This window comes from Cariama cristata, unplaced genomic scaffold, assembly GCF_000690535.1.
Source record: "Cariama cristata isolate BGI_N322 unplaced genomic scaffold, ASM69053v1 scaffold44458, whole genome shotgun sequence".
NCBI classification, from domain to species: domain Eukaryota; kingdom Metazoa; phylum Chordata; class Aves; order Cariamiformes; family Cariamidae; genus Cariama; species Cariama cristata.
The window spans coordinates 4,830-21,971 of record NW_009633816.1 but is presented as its reverse complement, the minus strand read 5'-3'; the positions used below and the strand labels follow the sequence as shown (position 1 = coordinate 21,971).

At 36.8% G+C, this 17,142-nt stretch overlaps 1 protein-coding gene across 1 annotated transcript in view; it reads left to right on the top strand.

The window, feature by feature from the left end:
• Positions 1-237: 237 nt before the first annotated feature.
• LOC104166807 (chromosome unknown open reading frame, human C11orf70) overlaps positions 238-17,142 on the top strand; it is a 21,616-nt gene continuing 4,711 nt past the window's right edge. Inside the window, exons 1-5 of the mRNA XM_009706881.1 lie at positions 238-314; positions 1,945-2,017; positions 7,687-7,853; positions 10,510-10,682; positions 16,945-17,011. Of these exons, the coding sequence (XP_009705183.1) occupies positions 312-314; positions 1,945-2,017; positions 7,687-7,853; positions 10,510-10,682; positions 16,945-17,011 (483 nt within the window). The 5' untranslated portion in view covers positions 238-311. The remainder of the gene's footprint in view (positions 315-1,944; positions 2,018-7,686; positions 7,854-10,509; positions 10,683-16,944; positions 17,012-17,142) is intronic.

The following is a 17,142-nucleotide window of genomic DNA, read 5'->3' as shown; positions in this document are numbered from 1 at the left end:
CGTTTCAGCTCGGCAGTGTTTCTCTGGTGCTGCTCAAGCAGCCGTTGTGCTTCCCCCATCCCTCCAAGGAGGGCTGGAAGGCGGTTATAAGTAAAAATGAAAAAAAGAAAAAGAAGAGAAAGTGTATTTATTGGTCAGGACAGGACTTTCTGCAGTGTACCTAGGCACATTTGCAGAGTGCATAAGTACCTAGTATGTCTGCAGAATATTTAATCTAATTTTTCCATTTCAGGTCCATGCAGGGCAGGATCACGGCACAAGCGTTCAGTTTTGACCAGCAGTTTAAGCCCTATCAAAAGGATGAATTTGTTATGGTAGTTCCAAGTCCTTTATATTTTAAGTTGACTCTTTTCCATGAAATTATAGCTATTGGAAAACTGCATAATGGCACGCATTGTAGCAGTGTTAGCATGCTATTCGCCTGCTCACTGACTCCTTGAAAATAGGTGATTTAGGTGTGGTGCTCAAGTCTTACTTTGTGGGTTAACTGTATTGTCCAGGAAAAATATTATAGTCTGTACTAACGTTACTCTGTTTTAAGGGGGAACAATTTAGTCATTCAAGATTCCTGAGAATGGGAATCTGAACTGGATGCTGATATTGGCCACCGCATTTAATGTTGGGAAGTCCACCCAGAGGGAGACTTTAAACGGTGTGCATGCAGTTGGTACCCTTGCTCACAGCTGTTACTGCTTTGTCACAGTAAATACACTGTGCAATTAGACAGGCATATGCACGATATATCTGAAAATACAAGGTTTTAAAATTTATTGGATACCATTAAAGCAATGGTATACTGGAATTTTGCACTCTCAGCTTTTTGAGACTCAAGTTTCCTGATGATTTTGTTGCCTCCGCTTTTGTTGCCTGCAAAATCAAATCTGTTAATCTATTTGCAGACAGATAAAATAATCACCTGTGTTTTTAAAAACAGTGTGGTTTTTACATCTGTTGTTTTAAAAACAACTCTTTGATTTGTTGTACGTCTACTTTATATTGTTATTTTGGATAAAGAATCCAGCCTTTTTGTATTTTAAAGAAATTCACACAGAAATACACCAATATTTCATCTCCCACCGATCATTTAAAATTATTAATGTTTACAAAATATGCATTTACTTTCTCAATGCTTGTCTCTTTTGAATGAAAAATGTAAAAATATCACTATGAAATGATGAACTCTGAGTAGCTGTGAATTAATTGAGAACAAAGGGACCATTACATTATATAGTCTGATCTCTGTATCCCAGAGAAGTGGTAAAGAGGTTTGGTGATGCAGAGACTGAAAAATCCATCATTTTCTTAGGAGCTTCTTCAATGGTTATTCATTCTGCTTGTATACATATACATAAGTGTGGATTTTCTTAATTGGCTTGTCTATCATTTAAACTCATCAGCTACTGACATTACTATGCATGTCTCGTTTTTTTTTTCACTGATAGATCAGTAAGATTGACTACTTCAGATCTTACTGTGGAACATCTCCATCCCTTCAATAACTTATGGCTTTCTTCTGTATCTTCAAATTTATTTACAAAACGTAAATTTTACAATCATACTTAGCATTCCATTTTTGACTTCAACAACATTGTGTGCAGAGATAGAATTGTTTCATCTCTTCTTCCATTTTCTGTACCTCCAAGGATTTCATACTACCTTTTTGTGTGTTCTTGGACTAAAAGTGCTTTACTGTAAAATCTTAAGACTGCACATATAAATATGTAGATATATAAGATATCTTGAATATCTAAAAGATACTGGCTACACAAAGTTACAAAAACATGTATTTGGTGGTGTGATATTTAGTGTCCAAACTGAAAGATCATACAGGATCTACTTACTAATTGGAGCCTTACAATTTGCTTTGAAAGTATCCAAGGAACTATAAATGATGATTTTATGTTTCGTTTCGTTAACTTGTATTCTCTTATTCAAATATTACAGGCATTTTTTAATGATCAAAATGTGAACTCCAGTTTAAAGTTGCTCTCAGCTTCAGGACAATGGACTACATTGGGTAAATTTAGAATAAATTAATCTTAAATAAAAAGTCTGCATTGTAACTATGTTCCTCTAATTTACTATTTTGTAATAATGACAGTTCATATATGTGTATCTTCACCTGGTTGAAATGTCTTAAAGAATGACTTCTTATACTAAATAATAAGAAAAAAATTGTACCTAGTTTGTTACTAAATTGTCACATTTTACACCTTTTTTTCCTTGACCCCTGCATCGATCCATAAAGCAAGCTACTAGAATTATTTTTAAATGGTCTGTGACATCCAATTGGCCTGATAATGTATCCAGACATAATCAGCTGCATTAATTGTACTACCTTATTCAGATAATATTTGGAGAAAGACAATCTTCTACGGATGCAACCACCTTACGTAGGACAGATCTGAGATTATTGCTCTGTTACAAATTAAAGGTGAGAGAGCAGAAGATGAGATAGAGCACAGCCCCGAGGTTAGGTAACTATGCTATCTGCACCACAAAAGCGATCCAGGCGCAGAAAGAGCACCATGTGATAGGTTGCTTTAGTTGCAATCATGGCATAAGGTTGACTTCTGCTTTGTTGCCATGTCATTACGTGCTTATAACACTTAATTATGCCTGTAGATGGAGATGAGACACTAAAGGAGAAAGACCAAAAGCAAATAGCACCACTTTTAAATTGTAGTTTTGGTTATGTAAATGACACACAAAATTTCGTGGAAATTGCATGTAATAATGTAATGGGATTTTATGCACAATGTAAACTCTGATATTGCCAAAGTGATCTTCCTTAATAGGAATATTTTAAAAGGGGGTAGTGGGAAGTCCTCAGTTCTTTTGGTTTGTCTGCAAATACTTTACTGTGTTTAGATATTTAACGGAGCTTTGGGAATTTTCTAACTTTTCCATTTCAACTCTGTGGAACTGGCATAGGTTTTCCCCACTATATACAACCACATTAGACATTGCCACTTTTTTGTCAGCAAAAATCCATTTTCCAAACACTGTATCCGGCTGTTAAAACAATTGAAATATATAAGATGCAAAAAATATCTCAAGTCCCCCTTCAGGTACTTCTTTTTCACTCTGGCAAGCAGAAAGCAAATAAATATATTTCAAACTGTGGGTAAACCTTTTCCTACTTTAGGCAAGAATTTTTTTAGGCTATCTGTCTAGCCTATGACTTGCCAGTCCCTGTAGTGAAGGTCAGTAGGTTACATACCTTGTGTTAAGAGCAGAGGGTCACTTGCCAAGTATCCCAGCGTAACTCCTGATTCTGCTCAATCTTCCTCGCACAGAAGGAATACATTTTGTTCTGAGGACTGGAAGGGTTCCCTTTCTAAATCCTGAACAGCTGGTATACCCCATTTGCTCTTAAAATTTCATCTTCCCATTCTTTGCCTATTTTTGGTGAGGAATGTTGGCACATTTTTCTATACTTAGTCTTCATGTGCATTTTTTGAAAATATAGTAAGAATTAGCGTTGAGTGGGAGGAGGTAAAAAGTCATCTTCTAGTATTTTCTTCTTCAGACATGGTGATATATTAATCCAGATATACCATTTACTTATCACTGTGGTGTAGCTCTTTTAAAAACAAGTTCCTGTTCTTGACAGAAAATACTGGAAATGGGCTTATTTTGTTTTTTAGAAAATCTGAAGAAAATTACATAATCTAGGTTGATTCAAATACTGTATTCTCTTGCAAACAAAAATGTTAGGGTTTTTGGGGGGGGGGGGGGATATTTTGGATGCATAATATAAGATAGGTTCTTAGAAACCTCTGGTCTCCTCCCTGCCATGAGCTTGGGCAGAAAGTATTTATGGACCCACAGAAAGATGTCAGCATTATCTAAAACATCAATATAATATTACTTTACGAGAGTGTTTGTTTTCATAATCCTTTTGTCTTTTTCCAGGCTCTGGTCCCCTTTTCCCTTCTCACTAAATTTATTTTTCCTTTTAGTTCAGTGGGCGTGGTTTCACTTTCATATTTATCTCTACCTCTCCTCTGTTACTTGTCTACCTCCTTTTCCTAAAATCTGTTTGTAAAAGTTCTTTATTACTTTTTTTTCCTTGTGTCTCATCTCATTTTCAATTTCTCTTGACTGCTTTTCATCCTCACCTTAATATTATCAGACCATAATACCCTCAGTCTCCATCTGTTTGTTAGATCAAAAGGTGGCATAAAACATGGGGTCCCCAAGGAATGCAACACGTACTTCTCTTCTCAGCTCCTCTATGTGTTGGGATTCCTGGTAGAATCCCACAAAAATACGCTGTCTCAAGGACTCCAGCTTTAACATTGCTTGAAATGTATTATAGGTAAACAATACACAAGGATATGCTTCATCTCATCAGGCAGATACTTAATTAGCTATTCTCACACCACACTTTTTTGCCTGTTGTAGTAGGGGTATTTTTTCCCTTCTTCCTGGGTGCATGGCAGAGTACCTGATAGTTCTGCCATGTGCTTTAAGCCCCTCCTTCATCTGTTACTTTCCTATTTCAAAAACAGAAGGAGCAAAATGAACAAATTTGATGCATACCAACTTGCGTCTTGAGTCTCGTATTTTTAAATAGCTGCAATGAAAACTAAATAGTAGTTTTTCCTTGGACATGTTACTGGCCTTGCACCTGTCAGCAGCCCTGGGGAGGCAGGACTGTATCTGCTTAAGCTCAGTTAACACTTGAAAAGTTATCTGCTAAAGGACAGGGTTACTGTCTTCTTGTGGAAATAAAAATTTAGTATTTGCCTAAGAAAGATTCTTGAGTTGCTGTATGTACTTAAAGCTCTAACAATTACTGTCTTTGGAATGGGGTTTATAAAATCTAGAAGGTAATCTTAAATTTGTTAAGCAATTTGTTAGACTACTGTTATAGGTTATAATTTGCAAAAACTGTAGATATCATTTGAACCTATAAATCACCAACCTGCACCTTTTACTTTTGAAATATCATCTTTTCAGTACAGAGCACTGAACTTGCATTATGTATGTTCTATATAAATTCTTTTGTAAATAGTAAGTTGCAAGATGTTTCCCTGAGGTAAAAATCTTTCTTAAACTTTGGGGGAATTCTAAATATACCTAATCTGGGGTTTATCTGCCCTGTACTAGAGAGGCAACATGTTCATTTTAAAGTGTATTGGCAGCACTTTACAGATATTCCAAAGCTAGCGGTTATGAGAAGCTTAAACCGCTTCAGTGCTTCTCAGCTCTTTGTTTTCCACTTGCAGAATTGTCAAGGCATTTCTTCTTCCTATTTTATTGCTCACTTTTACAGTGTTATTAAAACTGGTCACTCTTTTCCAGGAAATTCTGAATCTCCAATTTCAAATCTCACCTCTCAAATGGAGAATAGGAGCTTCCAGTGTATTTATACTTTTCCATTTATAGTTTGGTTTTCTGAGCTACTGAATAGTTTACAAAGCTCTTGATTTTTTTTTCCTCATGAAAGAGTTCATAAAATCTTGTTTCAGAGCAGAAGTGTGTCTCCTTTCCCCCCCTCCACCAATAAAATCCTAACAATTTGAAGGCCTATAAATAGCTCAATTTCTTATACTTTGAGCTCAATAACTGGGAAAATGTAAGCTGTCTCTTTTTTCTCAAGTGATTTAACATCTGATTTTTATTAGTCTTGACTCAATTTCTGATTCATAGGTCTTTACAAAATAATTTCTATGTCAGAGGCTGATTTAGCTTTTATTAAATCTCTTATCAAATAAAAATTCTATCTCTGTGAAAGCAAGCTGGAGATCTAGAAGTTAGAAGAGTCTGTAGGTGAGGGGGTGGGCTGAAGCACAAACAAATAAATAAATATCATTTTGGGTTTTTTTTCTTAGTTTGTGAGGCTATAAGTCTTGTTTTTTCTGACTTGTGATTTTGGTTACATAATTTAATTATTTTTTGATAGTCGCTATGTGGCTAGGTAGGAGAATGCCCTAAACCTTTTTTCTTCAATAAAAGGTGCCCTTTTTCATAAGTATATCTGTAGATGTGAAGCCAAGCAATTAAATGCCAAGCTTTTCTCTATAGCCAATTTTCTTTACATCACATTGGCCCAATGAAAATATTATAAAATTTCATGCCAGTAGTTTTAGCTTAAGTAGACACATTCTCAAGCCGTCAACTTGTAACTTCTCTTCAATTTTTTTCTTAGTGTTGATCAGGTAGGTGGTACAGTTTACCCGGGTTTAGATACAAAAATGCCAGTCCTACTTAACCTATGAATAAATAATCTCCATGTAATAATACATGGGAGAAATCCCAAGGACTTTTTGAAAGTGTGGGGGCAAGAGAAATTATAGGTTATGCTCCGCTTGCAAAGATTAGGATCAGAATGAAATGATAGGCGCTCTTGGAAGCATCATGGTTCATACATCCCTTTTTGGCATGTTTCTGTTCCTGAAATACTGTCATCTAGAGTGAAATTTGGACATTTCCTAAATACTAGTCTTTCGTGATCCTTTAGGTCAGTTTGTTGGGACACCACTTAATTTTATCTTCAATTATATGGTCAAAAGCCTTTTGATATTGTGATGTTGTTGGCCAGTCTCCCATCAAGGGAACTTGCAGAGGAGAAAAGATAAGAGTAAACTCATGGAAAGCTGGAATGCCGTGAATGTTATCTCTGCCGAGATACATTGCCCTTGTGTTGCATGCTCTCTCTGCTCTCCTCCCCTCTCCTGTTCAGAAGCACTTTGAAGAGAGGACTTGGAGATGAGTAGAGAATATGTTCTAACATTTGGTCTGAACACTCGGATGGTAGAGAGCAGATGAAACTGGACTGAGTCCAAAGCTTTTGAAACATGGAGTCTAATGCTGTTTGAGATGCCATCAGTTATCCAACACCACAAATATAGATTTGTAGAAGTAACACTGCATATAGAGAAGGTATGTGCCCTTATGGACTGATACCTCATTAAGGAAAATACTCTAGAGCATCTCAAATGGCACTAGGTGTCTACGAGGAACAGGATCAAGCCTTGGATGAATTGCAAGCACAGAAAAATTCTAGAAAAATGTATTCTGCACTTAATGATTACAGAGAGAATACTCCAGATTAGTACGAGAAGTGCTGATAGTACCTTTTTCATCTTCTGAAATAGCTGGTTAGTAAAGCTTACAGTATCTACAAGATAACTTTTCAAAAAGTTCAGATATAATACTTCACAAACCAAAAATTTGTCAGGGCTGTGTTCATTTTGGTTTTTACTTTGTGGGTTGCTGTTAGCACCTATTGCCTTTTGTGCTTTATCACACCAAGTTTGGTATTTGTCCTCCAGTTCTTTAAGGCTTAAGCTGTGGAACATGATTTTCCAAGGGTATGACCTAATGTGATGTTGAGTTTCCATGGTGTTTCAGTTACTACTTCTTTCCGTTGATAGTGTTACCAACAGGGGGAGCAGACACATGAGCCTTAATGGAAGGTAGCATTCAGATTAAGTTAATGTTTTCTTTACACTTGTTTCTTTCTTAGCTTGCTTTGTTTTTTGAGGGACTGTGTGATTGAGTCACGTGATTTGTAGTTTTTTTAAAGAATATGCCACACACAACCATTTACAGAAGCTGATTATTTCCATACTGTATCAAATTACAAATTACTGTAAAACTATGAGTACTTGGAAATTATCCTATTTTATTTGTTGCACGAGACTTGGAGTGAAGCCTTCCTGTATATTCCAGGTTCCAAAGTGACAAAAATTGAAGCTGCAGTGGTGCCCTGTACACAGACTTCCATGTCATTTTTTGATCGGCTATACTCTGAAGGAGTTGTTAGAGAAACTGGAGATATTGTGAAATGTTATGATGCCTATTACGACGATATTCTCATCTCTGATGAGTTAAGGAAGGTCAGTAGAGCAATGAATAATTTCTTATAATTTTTCATACTCTATTAGGTACCCTAAGGACACTTTTTTTTTTTTTCCTGTGACAATACATACTTTCCATGGTAAAAATGGGCATCGATAGCCATGTGATAGCAACGACTGAGGCACTGCAGTGCCTGAAGGTGGGAAAGCCATGGCTGTTTTCCAGGCGGGCCCTCCGTCCTATTTAAGTGGGAGAAGAAGGTAAAACCTTCTTCTACCCACCCTTGTCTCAAGTAGGCAGTGCTTGGATGTGTGTCAGGCAGAAATGCAGCTACTCGTTTGCCTAGGAGGGGAAAACAAGTGGTGTCAATGGAGAGGTCCTGTGATACCCAGAGCTGTGGGTTCACCCAGCCTTCCAGGTAGTTGATGAAATCGAACGTAGTCAATAGCTACATCCTGAAGCATTCCTGGCCATATCATATGTGAAGGCATTTAAGGAAAGTCATCTTCAGGTATATTCACTGAAACAAAGGAGAGGAAACTATGAAAAGAAAATTATTTTTCAGTGTAACACTGGAAAAGGACTAAATATAACTCCTAAACAGGCCTGCAAGGTAAAAACTGTTAGATTCCAGTGGAGGTGTCAGAGAGCAGATTATTCTCAAAAAGAATCTCTCCAACAGTGGCACCTTCTTAATCAACTTAGATCTTCACTGTAAGTGTTTCTTTTGACTTCATAAGCTAAAGCAATTTTTTTTATTCATGTTTGTTTAGCATTAGCAAAGCATAGTGTGGGAGAACTGGATTTTGCTCTTCCTTGTATATATAATCAACATAAGTACTTAATAATTATAGAGTTGCACTCATTTGCACTTGGCCAATCCTTTGAAGGCAATGTATTTGAACCAGTGACACTGGTTACAGGATGTGGCCTGAAATACTGGTCTGTCTTGTAAAGTTCTGGGAAAAGGAGAGAACTCAAGCTCATGTTTTAATTTCAGATGTGATTTGTAGCCTAGCAGTTCAAAATACTATGTATTTATTTGTAAGTTGTGTACATGTGAAATGTTTTCTGAAAATTAAATATATTGGATGTAGGAAAGTTAGAGGCAAAATTTAAAATAAGAAATCATTGGCGTTTCAGTCTCTTTCCATTTTCCTTCCCTTGGAAGGGATCTGTGTGTCTGCATTTGCAAGTTGAAGGATTCCTACTCATAAGACCTAAGATGGCAGAAAGAATTAAAAGTCAAAATCTTCCAGGAATGATGTCAAACCTTCAGATTAAATTAGTCAGCGCTGTGGGATGGTCGACTGCAGAGAGCAGTAAACTGATTGCCTCCTGGTGTTGGAGGGTGGCCCTCAGCTGCAGAACTCCATGTTTCTTTCCTGCCTGCCAATCTTCTCCTTCTTGGACCAAGAAGGGGGTTGGGATATGTATGAGGTGGCCATCAATAACAGTTGCTGCCCCGAGCCGTTTTCACTCAGGTTGTGTAGTGATGTTACGAAGAGGGCCAGAGAGCGGTAAACTCCATACAGTTGGACTTGATGATCTTTGAGGTCTCTTCCAGCCATAATGATTCTATGTCTAGGTTTGACCGGCTTGCCTGGGTTGGCATCTGCAGTTTGGCTGATGTGACTCAAACGTCTTGTAGCCATATTGGGTTACAATTCCTGTCCATCCTTACAGTGGGCAGTGCTGAGACTAATCTAGCAAGTCCTCTGTGTTCGCATAATATTGCAGCAAAAGGCAGGTGAGATGCACGGAGGCAGCTGGATAGCATGTCTGGTTAATCCAGGCTACGGATAAAGGCTCACTAGAGTCTGCAGTGTGAGTTTGAGTGATTTCCTCTGGGGGACCCTTGGGATTCCTTTACAAATGTGAGATAACTGTGTAAACTTAGAGTTAAAAAGCAAACATAGGCAAAGTTACCAAAGAAACTAATTGGCAGTGATCAAAAGAATGCTGAGAGAGCTGGATCTGTTCAGCTTGGAGAATAGAAGACTGAGAGCTCTGATTAATACTTATAAATACCTTAAGGGCGGGTGTCAAGAGGATGGGGCCAGACTCTTTTCAGTGGTGCCCAGTGACAGGTTAAGGGGCAACGGGCACAAACTGAAACTCAGGCAGTTCCACCTGAACAGGAGGAAGAACTTCTGTACTTTGAGGGTGGCAGAGCCCTGGCACAGGCTGCCCAGAGAGGCTGTGGAGTCTCCTTCTCTGGAGATATTCAAAACCCACCTGGGCGCGATCCTGCGCAACTGCTGTAGGTGACCCTGCTTTGGCAGGGGGGGTGGAGTGGATGATCTCCAGAGGTCCCTTCCGCCCCTGACCATTCTGTGGTTCTGTGATTCTGTGACATACCAAATATAACTAATATAGCTATATTATTTTCAGATTATTAATTGTTTCATTAGCATGATAAGCAATTAACCAGTGAATAACAAGACTTGTGGGCACAAATCAGACAGTGATTCTGCTTTATATTGTATCTATAAATTTTGAACGTAATTGCATCATTGGAAGAAGGATTGAGAGAGAAGTACTTCTTTATTTCCATCCCTAGTTCACATATTTTATATGGATGTAAACTCTGTACGACGTACAGCAAAGTAGTTGCATGTTTATAAACTTAATAAGAAGAAAATAAGACGTTTTCATCTATTTGACTTCTTTGTTATTTTCTTGTTCCACAAGGTCTTGCTTCTGGAAGATTCAGACCATTATGACTTATTCAGTCAATTGGATCGCAAGGAATTTCTGTTCTGTCTTTTTAAGCATCTTTGCATTGGAGGAACTCTTTGCCAGTTTGAAGATGTAGTTGGCCCATACTTAGAAACTACAAAAGCTTTATATAAAGACTTGGTGAGGTAGGTGTTTTGTGTTTTATACAATTATATATGTATGTGCTGTGCATAGGTACTTTGTGTCGATTTGTGTAAATTTATTGTGCATTACTGCTTCAAAAATGGGGCTGTTATTTAATCAATCTGCAAGCTTATTTGTCTTCAACTATCGAAATATCATATAACAATGGTAGTAGTTCAATGGCAAAATACATGCAATTTTAATGGCATCTGTCCCACATAAAAACTTTTTTTAAATTACATACGTGGACATTGATGTTTTATAATTCACTCTCGTTTTAAAGTTTTTTTGTTTCCATAATCATCTACTGAAAACATAACATGGCACTGGATCCAGATTGTGTTCCCACTGTCTTTGAGAAAATATCAACAATTAAGTCTTGGATGTATAGTCTTGGACTACTTTCAAGCTGCTTTTGGCTTAGGATTTAAAAATTGAAATGCTTTAGTTGAAATTTTTAGTTCTGTATATACTTTATTTCAGCTGATTATTATTTATGTTTAAATACAGTTGGACTTTGGCATTCTTAATTCCACAAATACAATTCTTGCAGCGTAAAGCTAAGGGTGATAGAATCTGGCCGTTAACATGACACAGTGGACTAACACACATTTTTTGTCAGGTCTGGTGTATGGAATTGTTTGGAATTTTATGTATTTTTTTTCTTGAGATTAGAGGTGATTGATCAGACGTTCAAATTCAGAAAAAAATGGCAATTTTTTGCCCTGTTTTGATCTATCCATATGCTGACTTCTGCGATTCACAAATTTCTGTTTCCTAGTTAGTGGGAAATGGAATGTAGTTATCAGTTATGCAAAGACTCATTCCTAGCTAAGCTAATAGGAATATGAAGATCGTCAATGATATTACTACAATTTTATATTATGTTATACTTTGCCATTCATAATAAGTATTTGTGAGATAGTATAAAGAACAATATTAACCTGAACAATGGAAAACAATTGCAGACCTCTGAAATTAGAGATAGTACAAGAACTCTGATAATGTGGATACTAAGTAATGCACTATGATGTACACTACAAAGGCTTCAAATTGCTTAAAGTAGGAATTGATATTTTTCTTCCTTCTCAGCTCTATTTGGAATGGTGTGATGTTATTTCATCTCCTATTTTAAGATTATACAGAAGCATATTAGGAAAAAACTTCATATAAGAGGTATTCATTATTAAGTCTGTTCTTAAAATGTCTTCGGATAAACTTAAGAGTAAAATTTATATGTCTGAACCAAAGATACAGTGAAAGGAATAGACCCAGTGATTCTTGATCACCTGAATATTTCTTTACTTCTGTAGCGCTTGTGTGTAGATTGCTGTATCCAAAGAAAATATTTAAAACATTTAGCTGTTTTTTGGAATTTTTTGTAATACTTAACCAAAGCAGCTTACAAATCTTTAATATCTTTTAAGCAGCTTTCAGATTTTCTAATGGTCAGTACTTTTTAGGGTGCAAGCGGATTTAGTCACGTGCTGTTTCCCAAGGTCATCTAAAATAAATGATTGAAGTAGCAGTAGGTCAGTTGATACTTCTAGAGAAACCGCTGAAACACAGAAATTGAGAGTTATCGATATTCCAAGAAGATTTTTTAGAAATAATGAACTTAGATTGCTGCATGTTTTAATTTGATTACCGTCACCAGAGGTTTCTTCTTAGTGTGATTAGTTCCAATATTTTCACATCATACGTAGATGGAAATCAAGTGGGTTCTTCAGAATTACAGAGCATGACATGAAAGGATCTATTGGTGCTTCAGCTCTACCCTCCCTTTTCTTTTAGATCGTTCACTCTGCACTTGAAACAAGCTGTTTCTTACTCTAATCCTTGGCCTCAGTTGACTCTGCATTGACTATAGCTGTTTCTGCTCTTGTGTTGTTGAATTGACCTAGGACAAAGCGCAAATCCAATCAGTTCCTTCACTTTATTGCTTCCCTTTGCTGTTCAGTTGAGTTGTTTTCTCCTAAACATGTTCAAGTTTTGTTCTAAGCCACCCTTTTCTTTACCTTTCTATCTCCTTAAACCTTTTCCCCTTCTTTTTCCTTTTCCTGCTGTAAAATTCGATAAGAATGTCAAGTAATTCTTGTTACTTAAAAAAAAACCCCAGCATCTGCCAAAATCTTCCCCACAATTTCATCCAGCTTTCAAGGTTTGCTTTTTCTATACTCCCGACCTGTTCCCTCTTGGCCCTTTATATATTTCTGTGATTTTTCTCTTGTGTGCTACTTCTGTCCTTTATACAATATCAGGAGAAAACCTTTCAAGGTCCATTCCTCTGGTTTTTGGTATTTGGGTGTTTGTGGTTTTTTGGTTTTTGGTTTTGGTTTTTGTTTTTTTCCCTCCAGTTGGAGGGTTGCTTTTTATCCTCCAGAGTTTTGAAGTACATCTACTCAGTTCATGTGACATAACTGATCTTCAATATTTATCTACCATGTGTCTCTTCATTTCTATGCCTATAAATGTCTGCTGGTTTCTCACTGCCAGTGGAGCTGGCGTTAACACTGACTAGTAGTTGAAAAAGAAACTCACCATTTAACTAACTCTTTTGTCTTGCTCCTTTGCTATTAAGTTATCTGTTGGTCCCATGAGAAAAGCTTTTGATCTTGACATTTCAGACTTTCCCTCTTCCTTCACAATCACAGTTGTCTCCTCCTTTGTCTCATTTCCCCCTGCTCCCCGTTTATCCAAAACGATGTTGCCGTTTTGTTACCAGCCAGTGAAAGGATAAGCAATGCAGCTCTGAAGAGGGACACTCATGCCACAGTCTTGACTTAATTTCGAATTTCTAGTGCATGCTGTGCACTGTGTTACTTTCTTCATTTTTGCACAAATTACACCAGAAAATAAAGCAATGAAAATTACTTTCTTATGGTCTCTTATTTTCAGTAAACAATTGCTAATGGGAGTAGTGGTCTCTTAAATTCTGTTTACCAAACAGTTCACCTTCAAATTCCTGTTGAATACCAACTATTCTTTAAATTCTTTTTCTGCTATCCTCCATCTGGTTTCTTTTCATCTTGAATTGCAGTCACATTGGATACTTTCTAGTCTTTGTAAAAGACTAGAAATTTCTCGTGGTATTAAAAAATTCCATAAACTGTACTCTTCTTAAGCATTCATTTTTATGTCTTGAGGGCTCAGAAGGCTTGGTGAAAAAGAAATGGATAGTACAATAATTATTAGCTGCTCGCTGACGTGCATTGACAAATTAGCTCCCACAGATGAACTTAGTCTAATCATGATATGGTTATAGAGGTATAAACCACCACTGTTTGGTCCTGTGATGGTTTTTCTTATGGAAAGAGCCTTGGCGCGAAGAGTTCCACAGAAGCGTCTTTAGTGCCGGGAGTGGCAGACCTGTTACAAGATTTCCCCACTCCTCTTTCTTTTCTTACAGCCTTTCTTCTGGCCTTTCCTGAGTTCTAACTCCAAGGCACTAGACAAAACAGTGTCAAAAGGTTTGAGATTTCATTTTATTAAAGCATTTCCATGTATGTTGCTTTATTATGAGAGAATGCAATAATCTCTGGAAATGAACCACTCTAGATGTTTTACAAGCACAGCTAGGGACTTCCAAATACAGCTATTAAAAGACAGACATTTTCTCCTTTGTAAAAAGAGTAATAATTACTTCCTGGTGAATTAATGCACACCTTGTTGTCTATTACTAATTCACAGTAATTCGTCTGTGACCAGTTGAATCCATCCAGAATGCATTGGATTGAATCCATCCAGAATAGACTGTTAAGTGTCATATCCTGTGCAACCTAAATAATTTCAAAATCCTTGTTGTAGTATTTTTGGTTTAGTTAAAGAATACATTTACATGACAAAAACTTGTTAATTAAAATATAGTCTATGAATCTTTGTGGATAAATCTTGTTTTCTGTACTTAATCCCTGATTTTTCTGACAATGTCTCTCCACGGTGACAGCTGCTGTAGTCTCTTCTAGTCATTGTATCCTTCTCCTTCCTTCTGTGCCATCTCCATGCCCCTTCCCCCATAATAAATGAATTTGTGTGAAAGCGTTGAGTTGTTCTTTTAATGTTTGGAAAGCTTAATAAAATGTTGCCAGTAAGGTTAGGATATAAATAGAACCTAAAGTGAATTGAGATACGATGAGGAAGTTTGCTCTCATAAAAAGAGAATTAAAATGATGAAGGAACTACCATATTCAATGAATAGTTTAGGAGTTAACAATTTGAAAGAACAAATGGGGGTATTAAGACTATTTTTAAGGAAATGCTATCCTCTTCAGGAAGACAAGATAGTTTTTTCTAAAACCTTTTAGGGAAAAAAAAAAGAAATAGAGCAAATGAGCTTGTCAAAGGCAACCTCCTGGTTTCTTTCAAGTCAGCAAGGGAAGAATCTCATCTGATTTTGGCAGATATATTATTTTGCCTTCAAAATTAACCAAAGTACTAGAAATAAACACTCAGTCTGAAAAATGACTTACAGGAAGCTAACCACACAGGGAGAATTTCTCAAGGCAGTGGAATAAATAGGAAGACTTACTCTATTCCTAATAAATAGGAAGAATAATTCTCTTATTCTTAAGTAGGATACCCCTTACTTTGGTATCCTAGAGATACATGACATAAAAATTAAGAAACCAGAAACTGAAAGCATTGTTTTCAGACACAAGAATATGAAGCCAGAGTAACTTAAAGATAACTGTAGCTTTTGGGGGTGGTGATGTATAGTAGAAAGCGCTAACCCCACTAACCCCCTATACCTTGTTCTGAAAGTTGTCACTCTGTCAGCAGAGATGGTTAAACAGTTTCTGAATGGCTGCCGTTTACAGCCCGGTACGGAGCATAAACTGACATCCATGTTAGTTTATCTTACTATGCTGGTCTGTAAACTGCAGTGGTTCAGAAGCTGAGTCATGAACCAGTTAAGCTGTCCCTGCTGGGAAGGCTGTCATCTCTAGAGGGGTGCTAGGGCAGACAACTGAGGCCAGGACCAGTTTCAGCAATGCTGTCTTAATCCACTGTTGAGCATATCAACATGTCGGTTGCAACAAAAAATTCTGAGAAAGCCTCGTTACTGACTCACCACAGGAGAGATCAACTTCACAGTGTAGGCTTAATTCATACAGGACTGTGTCATGACTCTACAGATGAAATCAGTTAATTGGAGAGTCAATTTCTTTTATTGGTTGGAGAGATTGAATCGACGACGATGATGTGGGTTGATTTGGGGTTGGTTGTTCTTATAAAAAAGCAGCTTTGCGAAAGCAGTGGTGATAGGGGACCGCTGTCACAGGCAGCTTGGAGCTGGTGCGGTGTATGACTGGGCTGTGTTTAACTTGCATCCTCTAGTAACGTGGCTCTATTGAGGGCTGAACCTGTTTGTGACAAGGCAGGTTTTGAGCTATGCATTTCTTGAAACTGTGTAAGTATGGAATTTATAAGGCTCAACTGCTCCACAGTGAGTTAATGTAAACAGGAATCCATGAAATTAGATAAATTAATAGAAGTTACATGATCTAATTTATTAAGAAATGTAAGCATCACTTAAAGCAGACCTGAGGAAAAATGACACATTTAAATATACTTAAATTCAATATATGTTGAGATGCCTGGATGCTTTGCAATAATATCTTAGTGTTATTAGTAATTGTGATGGAAGAAATGGCAGTCTTCACAACAAACACTGTCTAGAAATATAAAAATTCAGAACTAAGACCATCCTAAGTGGCATAGCTGTCTCTATATACAACATTCCAAAGGAGGAAAAATGAACCTAAACTATAATTTTATATTAATTAAAAATGAGCTGAAGTCTGCATTTCTTCAGCAGTATGCTGCTACTTCTTGTAGTCTGTATTAACATGCAGTTCACTTCGCAGGTTTTTTTCTCAAAGAATATGTGAAAAGATTTTTACAAAATGTTTAGCTGAATAACTTTTCATACCTATCAAAGTGCAAACTTTATATTGGAGTCATCTAGGCCTGGGTAATTTTGCTCTGAGTTAGTAGCTGAAAACAGTGAAACCACCTCAGATAACTAGAAACGTTTAACAGTTGTCAGTGAAATGTCATAATATCCACATTACCTAACAATGGTCAATGTACCTTTTCATGGTCAATGTGACATGAGTTGAATTTTAACTATTAATTTGAATTTGATCAAATTTGAGCGAGAACACAGTAAGCATATGTCAAAAATGTATTTATTAAATGAAGAATTGTATTAATCAGTGCTTGCTGTACGTACTAAGTATGTATTATTCCCCTGTATTTCAGTGTTCAAAAGAATCCTGAAACAAAAGAAATAAATATTATTTCTACAGTCTTCAGAGTGTCTGCATATGTAAGTATTAATAATTTTTTGGTACAGGATTTTACTGGAAGTCACATGCGTAAGATGAAAGTAATGAATTGACGTTTACACAAAGAAAGCATAATATTCTGTTTTAAAGGGTTATTTTTCCATAGTTGTTG